General features: G+C 37.6%; 2 protein-coding genes across 3 annotated transcripts in view; both read right to left on the bottom strand.

Annotated features, from left to right (window-relative positions):
- Nucleotides 1-1,610: 1,610 nt before the first annotated feature.
- On the bottom strand, nt 1,611-8,287 carry LOC131936411 (uncharacterized). Of its 2 annotated transcripts, none has more exons than XM_059293383.1 (6): nt 8,198-8,287; nt 4,554-5,342; nt 3,693-3,884; nt 3,104-3,391; nt 2,808-2,914; nt 1,611-2,269 (listed from the first exon to the last, which is right to left on the bottom strand). In XM_059293383.1, exons 2-6 carry the CDS (start codon nt 5,329-5,331, stop codon nt 1,907-1,909), a joined length of 1,728 nt encoding a protein of 575 aa, XP_059149366.1. In that variant the 5' UTR covers nt 5,332-5,342; nt 8,198-8,287; the 3' UTR covers nt 1,611-1,906. The 2 variants fall into 2 exon arrangements, with proteins under 2 accessions (XP_059149366.1, XP_059149367.1); XM_059293384.1 differs by lacking the exon at nt 8,198-8,287 and adding an exon at nt 6,689-6,771.
- Nucleotides 8,288-14,584: 6,297 nt separating this feature from the next.
- The window catches only part of LOC131936479 (nucleolar protein 4), an 83,513-nt gene continuing 80,934 nt past the window's right edge, over nt 14,585-17,163 (bottom strand). Inside the window, exons 10-11 of the mRNA XM_059293494.1 lie at nt 16,075-16,426; nt 14,585-15,272 (exon numbers count right to left, since the gene is read on the bottom strand). Coding sequence (XP_059149477.1) covers nt 15,112-15,272; nt 16,075-16,426 — 513 coding nt within the window. The 3' untranslated portion in view covers nt 14,585-15,111. The remainder of the gene's footprint in view (nt 15,273-16,074; nt 16,427-17,163) is intronic.

The following is a 17,163-nucleotide window of genomic DNA, read 5'->3' as shown; positions in this document are numbered from 1 at the left end:
GTGCATCCAGCTAGGTTGTCACAAGGTGCACCCAGCTAGGTTGTCACAAGGTGCACCCAGCTAGGTTGTCACAAGGTGCAGCCAGCTAGAGGCTGTCACATTACCTTGCGTACTTGTCCATAACAGAGTTCTTAATTAAAGCCAGTATAAAATCTTTGCCCATTTAGTATTACTCTTATTTTTTTTCTTTTTTTTTTCTTCTAAGAAAAATGGTCTAGATTTGAGTTTTCCACAACAGAAGTATTAACACCGTGTAGAAAAGTGATTATTACAGCTGAAGGTGTTAATACTTCTGTTGTTCGTCAAGTACGTTTATAATATAATATAGCCAATCATTAATGAAGGGTTTGTACCAATTGGTCAGGATCTCTCGGGCAGATGAGGCTCGTTATCTGGGACAGCAACTCTTCTAGGAGAGACAACTCTAAAATCAAACAACTGCTCCCTTGTAGTTTGTTCTTGGTTGGAAATAGGCCATGGAAGCAAATAAAAAAAAAGCTGGCTGAAATCGGAGTCAATGGCTTCAATGGCGCATAACCAGTTGACACGTATACTAAATTGTGTCGGAGGGGATCCCTTCCAACACTAAAATTGAGAAAAAGATGAAGAAGGTCGGTATCTGGATTCAAATCTCTGTCTATACTTACCCACGTTCTAAATACTAGCCAGATGCAACTCTGGTCAACTAGAGGCTAATCTATTCAATGGACAAGTTTCAGTTGTCTTTTAGTTGTTTTCCCACATAACAAGATTCTTGACGTAAAGACAAAATACAATATATTGGTAACAAAAAGACAAAATACAACATGTTGGTAACAAAATAAAGGAAGTCAACATTTTGTAGGCACTTGAATATTAATTTGAATTTAATTATATAAAATAAAAAAAAATGATATTACAGAATGTAAAAGGTTCCAAAGAAATGATATATACATCTTAGGGAGCAGGGTCTCTACATCGACTCAGGTGAATATAAATCAGGTACTGGGCCAATAGGTACTCACCTGCACGTGCACGGCTGACCTGGGATATGTGCACCATCCACTATATTTGTTAGGTTTGGGTTTGAATCTGATAGTGTCAGAAGTCATTGAATACTGGCCAAAATAAATCCTTCGTATATGTAAAGAAACATATGAACTCTACTTCACCTGCAAAGTTGTGTGTAAAATTCCTAAAGCGATTGTGCTGAATGTAATAGATCGAATGTATTTGTTAGATCAAATTTTATCTGTGCACAACAGAATCAAGTAAGAAAAGTACTTCAGATAACTCAAGGATATTGTGTACAGTGTGTTGTACTACATCACTACATCGCTGAAATAATAATTTATTCATACGTGCCTTTGCAGCCATGAAATGTCCAATCGTATGCCTGCAGGAATAATGTTGTAAAACACATTGGCGGCACCACGATAATATGACTCAGTTTAGCCTATGGGTACATCCAGAAAAGAGAAATCTTTAGGGCGTACCACCACATTTGAATATTGAGATCATAGGTTGTGCGTCTATTGTGGTCTCTCTCTCAACCTTTGCCTCAATGCATTGCGTTTGATACCAACTTTGGTTGCAGAGACTGTACAAAGGAAAGCACGGCAAACACTATCTCTAGTGCTGCCAGTATTAAAAACATTTCCTTAAGGGACTGTTTATCCAACACACATTGCTGCAGCTATAACTTATTGCTGTCGGAATAGTTTAACCAAAAGTAATAGTAGATATAGATCTATGTATAGTAGGTTTGAATTATCATTTAAGTTTCGCAAAGAACACAGTATTATTGACAATATGTATATTTGGCCTCTGATTGGTTAGAATGATGTCACGTGTATAGTTTGTGATGACACGAAAAGTAAACACAGCTCACGAGACGTAGAATGAAAACACAAGAATCGGTGACGTATCACACGAATGTTGTTGACTCCCTGCTCTTGTAGGCGGTGAATTCTGTAGTTGCGTCCCTTGGCGGGATGACGATTTTGTCGTCACTGGCCAGTGACTCGGCGTCAGAGTCGAGCAGGTAGTCACGTGGTTCTCCCGTCAGGCTGATGTCCGTGATAAGGTCAAGGGCACGCAGGGACTCGTCCACCTGCCGCATGTACTCGGGGTCACTGGGCACGTGCATGATGACCTTCTGGTCGGTGTCAAGGTCAGGGGCCAGCTTGATCATAGTACTGTAGACCTGTGAGTACTTCTTGCACAACTTCTGTGCGTCGGTGTAGGTCTTCATGTCTCGTAGGGGCTCGTCGTTAGACAGGTACTTCACCTGGTGGATAGACGCAGGGTTTAGCTGGGGTTTACATGAGGACCTAATTAATTAAAAGCATTGGGCTGAGTTAATTAGGGATAAAGATGTTGAGTTTGAAATTTTGTTGGAATGCGGCTCAGAACAGGGCAGATTACGCCCAACTAAATTGTGTCATTGTTAGATGGTCCAACCGGTTTAGTTTCTCATTAGAAACTAAACATTGGGGTTTAACTTTAGGTAATCTAGTACTAGGACTCAGAGCTGTGCAAGAAATTTCAGATCAACAGTTTCTGCTTTCAAGAGAGATTGCGTTTAATAAGCATCTAGTATAAATACCAGGACGACTAAAGAAGAACATCGATAAAAACGATAACCTTTGATAATCCCAAGTAGATTAAGTGGATTAACAGATCAGTGTGAGTTAAAAGACCAGATTGAGCGGCTAAAAGATACTTGTGGAGAAAACAAAAGGTGGATTAACGTTAGGTTGGCGATACGGACTTAGCCTCACACACCATGCCTGTCCCTACCCCTCTCTGTGTCCACATGAACTTACCTGGACAGGTGACGTAACCGGGAGCTCAAACAGCACGTTCCTGGTGTTGATGATGGTGCTGCCCACCAGAGACTCGTCTATGGTCGCGGTTCGAATCACAAGCATGCCTGCAGTAGACAAAATATTGGTTCTAATGGACACATCATACTAGTCGACACAATACCACTAAGTATACACACGTACCTGACCACTCACCTTTAAATACAATCACTCATACCTGATCACTCACCTGTAAATACAGTCACTCATACCTGATCAGTCGCCCGTAAATACAGTCCTTACACCAGACCACTCACCTGTAAATATACACGGCACCACCGGAGCTTTACCAAACAGAAGCCTGACCTTGATGGGCAAGGTCAGGTCAGAAAGAACGTCCTTGACGCTGTAGACGGCGTTGAGGTTGACCTGACCTTTCTCGTAGATGGCATTGAACTTGCCCTTGTGGGTGAGTGGGATCATCAGCTCGACCCCGTCAAGGTCGACACACTTGAGGTACGTCACTTCCTGTGTCTCCCACTCCTTGGTTTTTTTCTTCAGTAGACCGGTCTGGGCCACAGTCTTCCAGGTAGCCGTGAACAGACCTGGGCAGGGGCAGGTTGGTTAGAGGGCGTTAGGATGGGCTGTTTGGTTTGATTGGTGATGGTTATAGGTCTTAGCAGTAATCTGACTAGTAAAGGTTAAAGGGTTTTAGGATTTAGGATTTAGTTTTAGCACTGATCTGACGTATACTGGTTAGTTAAAGGGCATTAGAATGTACTGCTTAACACTGAACTGACAATATCAGCCAGTGTTCATAGTTATTTAAAAGAACTATAGTTTTATGGGGTCCAACACTAGTCATTTAACACTGTACATACTGTGGTCAGGTAAAGCTGAACATACCTGTAGTTTGTAAAACAGAACCAGCCGGAACTTTTCTCTCCAGATACTTCTGCGCCTCACCTTCACCTTCGACCCTGATGCCCTTGACATTGGACCGTGTGAAAAACTTCTTGGGCATGGCCTTGGCAACGTCGGCGATGGACATGAAGCACTCGGCTCGTCTGAAGTCTGATGGAACTAGTTCAAACCAGCCTGCGGACGTGACATACACGGGGTAAAGGGGGTAGCAGTCGACACATACATGGGGTAAAGATGGTAGCAGTCGACACATACATGGGGTAAAGATGGTAGCAGTCGACACATACATGGGGTAAAGATGGTAGCACGCGACGCATTATTATTACAAAAAAAAAACGTATATACAAGTGATCTTATGCTAACCATTGTTATCAAATCGAAAATTAAAACAGTATGGAGATGCTATTTGGTCATCGGGTCTACAGGAAACTTTCTAACAAGGAAAAGAAGCAGAGAAAAGAAAAACTGGGAGCAACATCAGGGAATGGATGGGTTTAACACTGGGGATGGCGGAGGACAAGTGGGATGGAGTGGTGGATCACTGTGAAAGCTCACGGTTGCTAAACCAAATAAACCAAAAAGGCCCGAGTTCGAACCCCTGGGCAGATGAGGCTCGATAGCTGTTGACAGCAACCTATCTAGGAGAGACAACTCCAAAATCAAACAACTGCTGCCTTGTAGTTTGTTCTTGGTTGAAAAAATGCTATGGGAACAAATACTTAATTGTGTTGGAGTGAATCTCTTCCAACACTAAAATTAAGAACGAAGAAGAAGAAAATATAATTGCAGATTTTGAGTGGTTTTTAGTAAGGATAAAATATTGAAATAAACAACGCCATCTACCGAGATAATCCACGGGAATAATCAACGTCTGCCCAACTTCATAGAACGCTCCTTTAGGATCCTTGATGATAGTCCTAGCTCGCGCTTGTAATTTGTTGACCTTCATTTGCATGAGGACGGGTTGTCGAGAGTATATCTTCAGCCCAGGGGGGAGACACTCTCGCTTCCCATCTTGATCTCTGATGCTCTCTTCAAAACAACACACACAAGGGAAGTTATCCTTGTCGGTAATTTCTGCCAGAGTTACGTTTTCTTCGTCCCATTCTATTTTTGGACCGATAATTTCCCGATTAGCAGACGATTGGGACCCTGTGATATCCGGTAACACAGACGCCATGTTAGTATGGAAGGGGGTGACTGTTAACACGTTTTTTGGTGGATTCTTCGACCCTGCTGATTCTGTAATAGTTCCAGGTTGGCAGGTCAAAAGTGCTGACCTCAGTGTCGTCTGCAATAAAACTGATACAGTACAGGCTAAAGCACCGCAGACTGACGAATTAGTCTTAGCTGATGGCAGCGAGAATCTTTTATCATTCACAACCAAAGTTTCAAGGTACCGACTTCTTGAATTTAGAATCTCGTTTGATTCTGGCAAAGAAGATTGCGCTGAAAGTCTATTGTGTTCATCAGATTCTGTTTTCTGATGTTTAAATAATGTGTCTGTCGTTACAATGTCTGTGTTGTCTGTTCTTGTGTCTGCGGCAAGTCTGTCTGCAGACTCAAGGATTGTGCTGGAGGTTTCTTGTGTCTTCTGCGCATGCGTCGTCCACTTGAGCATCTCGCAACATCCTGAAAAGTGACGAAGACATTTAATGTTGGTGGGAAATTCATTTAATTAGTTGCTACAATCCTATACATACTGATGTATACGTTTTGATTATTTTTATAACGTCTCTAGATTTGAGAAAAAAATATTTAAAAATAAAATAGAAAAATAAGATTTAAGTTTGGAAAAGAGGCACAGATGCCGCAACCACCAATGTAGTTATGAGACGAAAATAAAGACTTTATTTTATTTTGAAAAATACATTGGCTGAAAAATATTATGTTGTCATTTCTTATGTGTTACATAACACATAGTGTCTTTATTTTCCCCCCATGTGCTACACGTAAGAAATGACAACATAGGACTTTTCAGCCAATGTTTAAGAAGACAATGTGTTATGCAACACGTAAGAAATGAAAACATTAGATTTTCAGCCAATGTATTTTTCAAAATAAAAAAAAGACAATGTATTATACAACACGTAAGAAATGACAAGATTAAACGTTTCGGCTTTACGTATTTAAAAAAAAAAACTGTTTTAAGTGGGGAACAGAAATAATTTAAACCTTTTAAAATTTTGCGCCGTAAAACGGAAGTTTATTATTAATTAAGAAACGTTTCTTTCTCTTTTCTTCGAGTCAAGTACTAATGCACACGAATTGTGTATTTAATAAATTTTACTAACACTAATTCAGTCATTTCTATAATGTGTCTACATGGCTTAATGTCAGTTTTAAGATTAGATTACATCTGGCAACAGTACAAGGTACATAATAAATCTCAACAAAACCTTGGTAAACTTTTACTTGTTGAGAGCTGAGTACATTAGGTACCGTCATGGGTTAATAAACAGCACTAATTCTAAAGTTCAAAGTTCAGACCATGATGGGTAAAATAAAACCTCAACTGATCTAATTAGCTTAATTAAGATATATTAATTAATTAGGTTTGTCGTATGTGTGGGTTGTGCCTCACTAAACCAGATATCCAGAGTATCCTGATCTGAATACAACCGTTGTGAACTGGGTAACTGATACCCCACCCCCACCCACCCAGCCAAGGATGAGTTGAATAGTTCACGTATACCAACAATAGCCAGTCTGTTGCTGGATTGATTTCCACGGACATCGCTCTCTCCACGTCTGCGTGTCTTTCTTTCATAATTGGGAATGGTATGGTTCGGGAGGGAATGCTTGCATACACAGCTTAAACAAGCGGACAAAAGTGACCCCACACCCCTTCTTCTAGCACAACAACAAAGGTAATCCATTAAAACACGGTAGAAAGTTACATTCGGTTAGAAATTTATGAGTGTAACAAAGTAATCGATAAATATTAAAAGGCGAATCAATGGAGGTGTATAACTTACCGGTTCAACACACACGACCTCAAGAGCTGGGATAAAAATAATTCAGGGAAACCAGTTTGACTAGGTGGTGCGTCTGACAGTTGTCATATGCCGTGTTATGGTGTGTCGTGTCTGGTGTGTCGTGTCTGGTGTGTCGACTCATAGGTGTGTTAAATATTTTAAGATGGTTAGCACACAATGTCTTCAGGCGATGAATGTTGTCGAAATGAAATTAGTCACAAGTTGTAGGTGTGTTAACAGAAGGAGGGCGGTAGGGAGGGGTCACTTACAAAATGTTAACAGTCGTGGAGGTACAAGGAGGGGCCTGATAAGGGCGGCCCTCCCTGAAGGGCAGGGGAGGTAGAAGGAGGGGCCTGATAAGGGCGGCCCTCCCTGAAGGGCAGGGGAGGTAGAAGGAGGGGCCTGATAAGGGCGGCCCTCCCTGAAGGGCAGGGGAGGTATAAGTATATACTTAAAAAAAAAGCTTTAGTTAACATTTCTTCAGATCAGCATCAGTGCTGTTACGATAAATTGGGTCCGTGGTACGATCGATTGATTGATTGATTAAACGAGAAAATCGATCGTCTGCGTGTTGTTTTCATCAACTGCATCTCGTCGTGGACTATCGTGGTCCAGGGATCGAAACCTTGGTGGAAGACGATTGCCATTCTGTACAGTTAATTAACAAGATCAGCGGGTAACAATGGAATAACAAATATACTGACAGTTAGTCGATATTCTAGGACCTGACGTTCTGTTTCAGTTCATTTAATGGTGTGTATATCTATATCTGGCTCCAACAGCTGAGCAGAATAACAACCAATGACAGTGTCGTGTGGTTTACTATTTATGGAACATGTGCCGGATGCTTCAGTAGTTGTGTGTTATCAAGTATTTTTAAAACATGATCTTTCTTGAGTTTCTCAGATTATAAAATGCGATATTTATAATATAAGTTTTTACTTAGCCCCGCCGATAGCCCTTAAGATTCAATGGCTAGCTTGTATCACAGAATCTACAACACCAACCAGCACAAACCAGCCGCCAATTATGTTACATTGATGAATTTTTTCTCAAAGCGGCGGTGTTGGGTTTCAATTAGTAGAGAGCAACTTAGTTTAATATTAGTAAAGTAACTTGGTAATGTCAACCCTAACCTTATATCTAGCTCAAGTTTTATCATAAGCCTAATTCTAAACACCTAAAATGATCTTAAAATATTACTAATAAATAAAAACTTTAAAAAAAAATCATTGTCGAACATAGAAAAAGAATTACTCTTCAAAAATTAATTAATACCATGAAAAAAAAAATCTATACCACATAAACATGAAGGCTATGAAAGATAATCCAGAACTTCTAATATCACTTACAACTTGAAGGTGGGTACACGCTTATGGCGTCATTACATCCAGTTCTACTTTTAGAATTACCTCAATACCGTTCCATTGATTACATTATATTACATATTTATATAAGTAAAAATTCAACACGTGAGTTAGCATATTTGATTATCAAACAAATACCTACTCTGTAAGTAAAGATCGCGATGTGCACAATGATTTCATTTTCCTCCCGGCTGCCAAACTAGCGGTGCTGTATGACGCCATGTTACATCCAGTCAATATTGAATTAATGACTAACTGCGGTTAAGGCCCTTTGAAACTCGTTAGACTTTATCACACCCCACCCACACCCGCCCGCCCACACAACTCCACCCGACATTCCGTGGTTATATGTAGTTTAGTTACACACCGACTTCTTGTAGCAGTACTGTCATACAGGCTATTTATCATGGGCTGATATCAGTCGTCTCTATATTTATGTTCTATACAATTTTCTAAAATGTTTCTTTACTCAGCCCTAATAGATAATAACTTAAAATATTTAAAAAAAAAAAAACAACTCCAGGCTATTTTGGGCCTAACCTTCATGTAAAACCGGATTACATACTTGTTGCTATAGTTTATGTTTCTTTAGTTGTTGTTTTTTTAAATGAGAAATTTAGTTTTAAACACCTTTTTTGGTCAGACTGGTATTAAAAGTTTGCTTGTAAATTCAATAAAAGACAATAAAGCAGGAAAAAAAAAATACGCTCACTAGTTTTAAAATGCCCTAAAATAAGACATTTAAGACCAATAACAGTAATAGTTAGGGATGGCGTGGCATAGCAGTAGAGCGTTAGACTGCTAACCTGAAAGTCTCGAGTTCGAATACGAGTTCTAATCAATAGAACGTCCCTGATTAGCAACTCACGTTAGAGAAACAAAGGCGGCTCGGCATAGTTCTAACCATAGTATTCCCTAGTATGCCGAGTGCAATGAAACAGATGAACTCTACTTCATCTGCCTCGTGTGTCTTGTGCTCAAACTGGAAATGATTATGACAAGCAATGATAGCAAAAAAGTAGTGGTAGCAAAATGTGTATTACACATATCTAGAACTACAATCAGTATGATGATAATCATAGACAACAATATGTTAGAACTAGACAGCGTTAGGATAGGGGCGGAATAATGCGAATTAATCGTCATTTAATAGAGCAATAACCATTTGAAGAATGGTCAAATATTGTAATAAAAGTATCAATTTGATCAATGATAGCGAACCTCTGGGATCACCTCACCGTTATTGAATTAATGAAAACATAAAGTTAATTGATTTTAATGTTAACTTATTATTTTGACTTATTATCTCTATATATAATTCTCTTCTTGGAGACCCCAGAAAACAAGTTGTAAGCGCGCCTTGCAGTCCCATCTCTTCTTTACTAGGCATAAATCAACCTCCCCCACCCCCACATGGTCTGGTGAGTTGTGGTTCACGCTAAATGTTTACAATCGTACAGCCGGGTTTAGTGACGCCTATTAGGGGCAGATAATTTAGTTTGAAACTATTTTAAACATAGGGGAGGTAATTAAGAGGAGGCTGCTTTCACGGGGGGGGGGGGGGGTAGGGTAGGGGTTGGGGGAAATGAGGGTGTGGGGCGGGGGGGGGGGGGGGTTATCGTCCTTAACGACCAACTGATAGTATTTTAAAGCAAATATTTTCAGTGGCAGCATGGGTACTGTCGAATTCACAATTTATGAATTAATGAAAAGTAGAAAACAAAACAACTAATTAGCGGCGTATGATACGCCGCGGGTCGGCTCGTATTTTATAAATGTGTAAGTGTTCGGTATTAAATTATTAATTGTAAGTGCTTACAAACAGGTCTAGGTTACATTATGTAAGTGCAATATGTAAGTGAATTTAAGTGTCTATTACATTAGGCTAGTTGTTATATTAAAAGTGTTTGATAACTCTGTAAGTTGTTTATAGAATTATTTAGTCAGCTGAAGAACCGATTCCTGGCGTCTCTGGGCATGAACTAAATCAGCTCGAACCTGTTGACTATTGACCATTTTACTTTTTAAGCCAGGTAATTTTCCAAGCAGTAAACTAAAAAGTTGAACTTATCTTGTGTCTTTTTCTGGATGCGCCGAGTGTCATCAGCTATAGGATCTTTGCCATCTGTATCAAGAGCCGTTTCAAGAAATTTTTGATGGTTGGATTTAATTCTCAAATTAAGTAAGACGTTTAGAAAATGTAGGTATGATTAATGAAATCTGATGACTAGTATCAAGCAAGGGACGGTGTGATTGAATGGTAGAACATACAACTGCTTAACCAAAAGTCTCGAGTTTGAATCCAGGTTCAAGTGCTTGAGTCAGTAAGACGTTCCTGAGTCCATCCAGCTCTGATGGGTACCTGACTCACCCTAGAGAGATCAAAGTATAACAATAACCATATGGTTTTTAGTATCATTAGTTGCACATAAACGACATCAAGAAATGTTTGGCTACCATCCATTTAAGTAGCGCTAACTTACTACACAGCGAACATGACTCCACTGATAAATGTATACATTTTAACAACGGTAAGTAAAGTAACGATTCAAACTGACAAAGGCCAGGTGAAGTAGAGTTCGTCTGGTTTCTATGACCTCGGCATATGAAGAGTATTGTCAGCACTATGCTCAGTCGTTGAAATAATGGGCCTTCAAAACATTGTCAGACCCCCCCCCCCCCTTATAGTAAACAAGGTAGACCTACAATACGCTATTCATTGTTGACCCCATATAGAATAAGGAGACAATACGGCTAATGATAAGAATACCCAGATACCAGACTAGCGATACATGGAATATTCCAAACACCAGAAGACACAAGATTTAATACATATATGCTTTATTCTTTTTTATCATAGAAATATAATATGAAACATTGATTTAAAAAAATGATAAACGAAATGTATCAAGTTCCATTTCCAGTGAAATGGAGCAGACGATAAGAACAGATCACTGACCAGAATTTCTGAGCGGGGCCACGTCACTTCCTGGCATGGCGAAATCATAAACAAAAAATGGTTTTCACATCTGCTACAATAGAAACTGGTTAAAGGGAAATAAGAAAAAATTGAAAACAAATTTAAATGTTGACAAAAATATTTCGCTATCTGTTAAAAAAAACTCAATTGAAATTCATATTTTTTTTCAATAAATAAAAAAAGACTAGTATAAAAAAAATGAGAGTAGGGCTTAAGATCAACACTTACAAAATTTATGTTATAAATTTTTTTCACCACTGCTGCATGCCTAATCAGATACTAAATTTATACACACACACACATATATATATATATATATATATATATATATATATATATATATATATATATATATATATATATGCATCTAACAGCTTATAATATATTTGTATTTTTAAATTATACATATATCCAAATATATCAATTTATTGTTTGAGACTATCAGCAAACTCTCTGATTAATTTATACAAAATCTGATATTCAAAATTGATTTAAAACAATGCAAGTTTCATGCCAAAGTTTATCTGCCGACTAAAGTCTGACTTGGAATACATTAGACATTTTTTAAACTTCCAAGTTTTCAGGAAAGACATATTTTAAATTATGTATAGCTTTATTCTGAAATTCTATTTAAGATAAAATATTTCATTATATTACCATAATCAAGAGCACATTTTACAGCCATATATTTAATTAGTCTAACTTTATTACACATGTCTATATATAAGGTAACCTAGTAGCCTATATTCATAGCCTACTGGTGATGTTGTTTGTCTAATGTGGTTGCTACATTGAGTTCATTCTCAGGCAATATAAAAATGCTATTGGCTTTAGTTTTTACTGAAACAAATATTTTTTCCCAACCACAAAATTCTAAGCTCTTAACTGTGACTAGGTACTGTAATACTGTCATAAGCATCAAGGCTTTAGACTGAAAAAAAAATTAAATACAGCAGAAAGTTATGTTTTGCAATTTCTATGCTTTTTATTTTATAAAAAAATAAAATAAAAAATGAAATTAAAAAAATTATCAAATCTCACATTTCCTGAAAACCATGGATTAAAATTAACCTGATACAGATTAAAGAATTCAGAAACAGCTGAATGGTTTTTGTATGACACAAAGACTGTAAACAAACAGATGTGTTGCTGACACACTACACAAGGGAGAGCAACAGAGCCTGACTAGAACAAAAAATGGCCCTGTAAAACTATATCAAAGGCAAGATCCAGGATAAACAACAATTTGTATTCCCAATAGCCCAGACACAAAATGTAAACAAAAGATATTCTTGGGAGCAATGTCACCACACAAACTTTATATACAAGGAAGGGCCCAGGATCAAATCCAAGTGGGAGAGGAAGCTGAAAGCCATACATAGATTTATACGAAACAACAATCAGTAGAGTCAGGATTTCCTTGAGGTACAAATCTTAAAATAAATAACCCATCGCAAGGTCATCAGCGAAACAATATAATTTAACTTTTTAATTAACCAGCTAAGCAGATATGGGAAAAATATTATCTTAACTCTTAACAGTAGCATTTTACCTCACCTAATGGTTCCCTTGAGAAACAATTATTGTAAATTAGTTTTTTAAATTCTTTCTCTTATACTTTTGGACTCAGTATTTTTTATAAGTATTCACAGTTTAAAAAAAAAATTATTTTATTTAATTTAGATACTTTTTAAAATAAATTTAAAACAATTCCTCAGAACAAGGGGATTTACAACTTAATTACTTAACAGTTAATCAACTAAAATACTACCTAAATCAGTTCTGGTTAAACAAGACAACTTTGCAATGTTATGCTTGAAATAGTTAAGCATAACACATTTGTCACATTGATAAAATGGGATTTCTGAAAATCAGTTGAGCAATTGGAAAACAAAAATCATACAAAACAATTTTAAAACAAAATTCTGGATTGTCTTATCCAAGTGTACCAAAAAGCTGGCACCTTCAAACAATTTGAAAACTAAAATAGGAATGTATTTAACACAACAGGAAAATTTGGAAAAATAATTTAAGAATTGATTTCATGAAAAAATATATATACTGGTAATGTTTTATTTTTTTTAACGAATGTAACAAGTAGAATTTTTAAATGGAAACAAAAATTAATTATAAACCTTTGCTTCCTGTGTTCTAACTTTAATTTACTAGAACAATAAGTTGATTGAGATGTACCAGACCAATACATTGATTGAGACTGTAAATATTCTCTTTTTCAACCACCTCTATGGGCATACAGACAATCAAAGGGACGTAACTGTACATATTTTTCTTCATCTTTACAGTTGTTATACACAAAGCAAAAATCAACTCTCACTATAACAACAAGAAATGATACAACACAGAAACCTCAAGAATGATGTAATAATGAGAATAATATAAACATAACAATCAATAATAACTTCATTATAAGAATAATTATATTAAAATACTAATGATGGAAAGGCTTCTTCTGTATTGCACAACCCACGATAAAGGCAATGAAAATAAAAAGAAAAATATTTATCATAACAAATTCTCTATTGTACAAACAGGTATCAATAAATAATTCCACATGTATTCTTTACAAATTTCTCATGGGCTGTAGGGTAATCAGACATACATATACATACATATCATACTTTGTACAAAATATTTCTGCGCACATAATGATAGTAGTGTACACATGTGGAATACAACTATTTGCACAACTCATACCCATATTTTTGTAATGTACACAAGGGACCTATGCAGCCAGAACAACAGAAACAAACATGGACCATAATTTCATGGTATCAATTCAATAGACCCACCTCTCTTTGGCAACAATAAAAACTGAAATAAGACTAAACCATCACAAGACATGCTGTACTAATACAGAAGACCAGCTGGCTCCATTGTAAATCATCAAGGTGATCAACAATACAAACGGCATTAGAAAATTCTGTTCATTATACAAAGAAGGCATAGCTTTGATTGTGTCCTTGATTGGACACACAATCTTCAATCATTTGAAAAATTACAACAAAAATTACTTCATTATCAAAAGAGAACTGATTTCTAAACAATTAAATTTTAAATTATTTCTGATAGTTATATAAAATAATTTGAGATTATACAATGAATTACAGATGAATCATTCATGACTCATCAAGACTTTATATCAAACGGCCATCATCAAGTCAACTTTTAAAATGATCAAGTTTAATTACTTAATAATATCTGATTAAAAATATAAATCAACTTTGAGCAAATATGTGATATCATGACAATCAACCATATTTGTGGTTTACACATTCATCACTTTACAGGGATGTTGTGGAAACATCAGATTCCCATCAAAACATCAGATTCCAATCAAAAACATCAGATTTACATCAAAACATCAGATTCCAATCAAAAACATCAGATTTACATCAAAACATCAGATTCCCATCAAAACATCAGATTCCATCCAAAACATCAGATTCCCATCAAACATCAGATTCCCATCAAAAACATCAGATTCACATCAAACATCAGATTCCCATAAAAAACCCATCAGATTCCCATCAAAACATCAGATTCCCATCAAAAACATCAGATTCCCGCCAAAACATCAGATTCCCACCAAAAACATCAGATTCCAATTAGAAACATCAGATTCTCAACTCAGCTGGCACAATGTTTTTTGTCAAACAACTGACCCAGTCAATAAAAAACAAAAAAATCTTTTAGCTCAAATTGTCATTAGATCATTTTGTGTCAGATCTCTGTGTCAACTGACAGACAGAAATATTTGACATGATGAAAAAACAAGGTAAATATTGTCTGAGCAGTAGGAATGAGGTGATGATATATAATTAAACCATTACACAAATCGTAATCAATTCTCTTTGACTTGCTGTGTGGGTCCCTCACACATCTTACACACACCAGAATCCCCAGGGCTGTGTGAAATGAGCTCATCACTTCCTATCTCTGTTGAGCTTTTACTTTTTAATTCACACATAGTACTGGAACCTTTTTCTCAACTGATGCCTTGATTTTTGTGTGTGAAATATCGTGTAAAAATAGCCAGCCAATCAGAAGAGGCCTGCTCAGTTCTGCTGGAGGAGAAGCTGCTCTAGTTCGTCTGCTGAGCGGTACAGGAAGGCAGCTGACTCTCTGTAGCCTGCTATAAGCTGCTTGATGGCCGTGACCTCTGAGGAGCTCAGCTGACCTTTGGTACTGGACTTTTTCATGCTTAGATCTGTTGGCCCTGCAGACAGGGGAGGATTTAATTGGATTGGATTGTCTAAAATTCGCTTTAAAAAGATTTTCAAAAATTTGCTTTAAAACGATTGTCTAAAATTTGCTTTAAAAAGATTGTCAAAACCTCGCTTTAAAAAGATTGTCAAAACTTTGCTTTAAAAAGATTGTCAAAACTTCGCTTTTTAAAAGATAACGTTCGAACTAATGTTAAGATAATGCATTTTAAAGTAAAATTAGATTATAATAGGTTCTTTAAGGAATACAGATAGGGAAGTACAGTATTATTCATAGCACTGTTGTATTTGTGCTGATAACACAGTCAGAGACGTAGCGAGGGGCGGGGGGCGGGGGGGGGGGGGCATATGTCCCCGGGCGCCGACCTGAGGGGGGGGGGGCAAAATGGGTTTGAAAAAAATTGAAAGTATTTGAGGGGGGTGCAAACGAAAAGTTCGAGGGGTGGGGGTGCAAATCGAAAGTTTGAGGGGCGGGTGCAAATCGAAAGTTTGTCCCCGGGAAGGGGCGCTACGCCTCTGAACACAGTTAAGGTTAGGGTTGGGATTTCATAGTGGCTGAAATAACACCCAGGACATCTATACTAGCAACAACTTGAGCAACTTGGAAATGCCCTGTTACTATATTTAGAGTTACCTTCCATCCTCGAAATGATTTTTTTAAAGATTATATAATTTAAAATGAATCAATCAATAAATGTGAACCGTTGTCCATACAGTGAATTCATTACACGCATGTTTTTAATGAGCGTAATGTCACATGTCATTATCGGGTCAATGCCGGGGGAAGCTACTTACCGAATTCTCCGTTAGTCGTGGCGTTGGTGCTAATTGGAGCGTGGGGCAGCACTGAGGGGTGGTGGTGGGCGGGGTGCTGGTAGCTGGGGAAGCCCGGCCTGAAGAGGGCGCCGCCGTGACCGTTGGTGAAAAAAGAGGGGGGAAAGTCAGGGGCGGGGCGGAATGTGGGTGGTGGCGGCTGGTGACGTAGGAAGTCTGTGTTGGCCGAGCAGTTGTTGAGGGAGCGGGGGGAGGAGATGCTGCTGGGCTGGGAGGGCGTGACGGCTGTGGGGGGCTGCTGGGGGGTGGAGGCTTGTGTGCTAGGGGGAGTCTGGGCGCTGACCAGAGCATTGTGGGCTACCATAGCTGAAGCCTGCAAGGAAAAAGTTAAGCCATGGTTAAAAAAAACAAACGAAAAAATAAAATAGCTGACTGAAACATATGTAGAGCAGGGGAAGTAACAAGTAAAAGAAAAAATATATATTGATTGTCTCCCGTGCCTCGGATAATTCATACAGTAAAAAAAGCCATGAGAGTGTAATTTTTGATATCTTGATATTCGATCCTCCCATTTTTTTTCGCATCATAAACTGACGTTCAGCTGTTTTATTTTTTTAGTGCAAACTTTTCCTGTACCATATTGTTTTTTTTTAAAATCTGCCTTAAGTATCAAGTGGGTGTGGGAAATTTGGGCCCATTTAACGGAAATGATAGGACCATTTTAAAAAAATTAATGAAAACAATGCGACGCTATATAATAATTGGTATCTTTAAACAAATCAGGTTATCTGATAAAATCTTATATACAACAGTATATGGTCTATTTTTGCTCGGTGGTCTTAACATATGACCTACTTAACATGAATAACCACTTATTACATGACCTACTTTTGACCACCAACGAAGTTATCCAACACAACAAAGTATATAAAACCTTCATGCTTGTATATATCCTATTCTAAATTCAAAAGATGAAAAGCCAACAGACTTAGAACTACGAATATTATTTTGGCGATTTCATTCAGTTATGCCGGGTGAAACCAAAACAATATGGGTCTAGATTTACTATCACGGTGTTTATAAACCTTAAACTAACGTTTCCTTAAGTCA

This window comes from Physella acuta, unplaced genomic scaffold (genome assembly GCF_028476545.2).
Source record: "Physella acuta isolate Inbredline_101_S28 unplaced genomic scaffold, ASM2847654v3 ptg000178l, whole genome shotgun sequence".
NCBI lineage: Eukaryota > Metazoa > Mollusca > Gastropoda > Physidae > Physella > Physella acuta.
The sequence above is the reverse complement of the archived record's forward strand: the minus strand, read 5'-3'. Positions and strand labels throughout refer to the sequence as shown.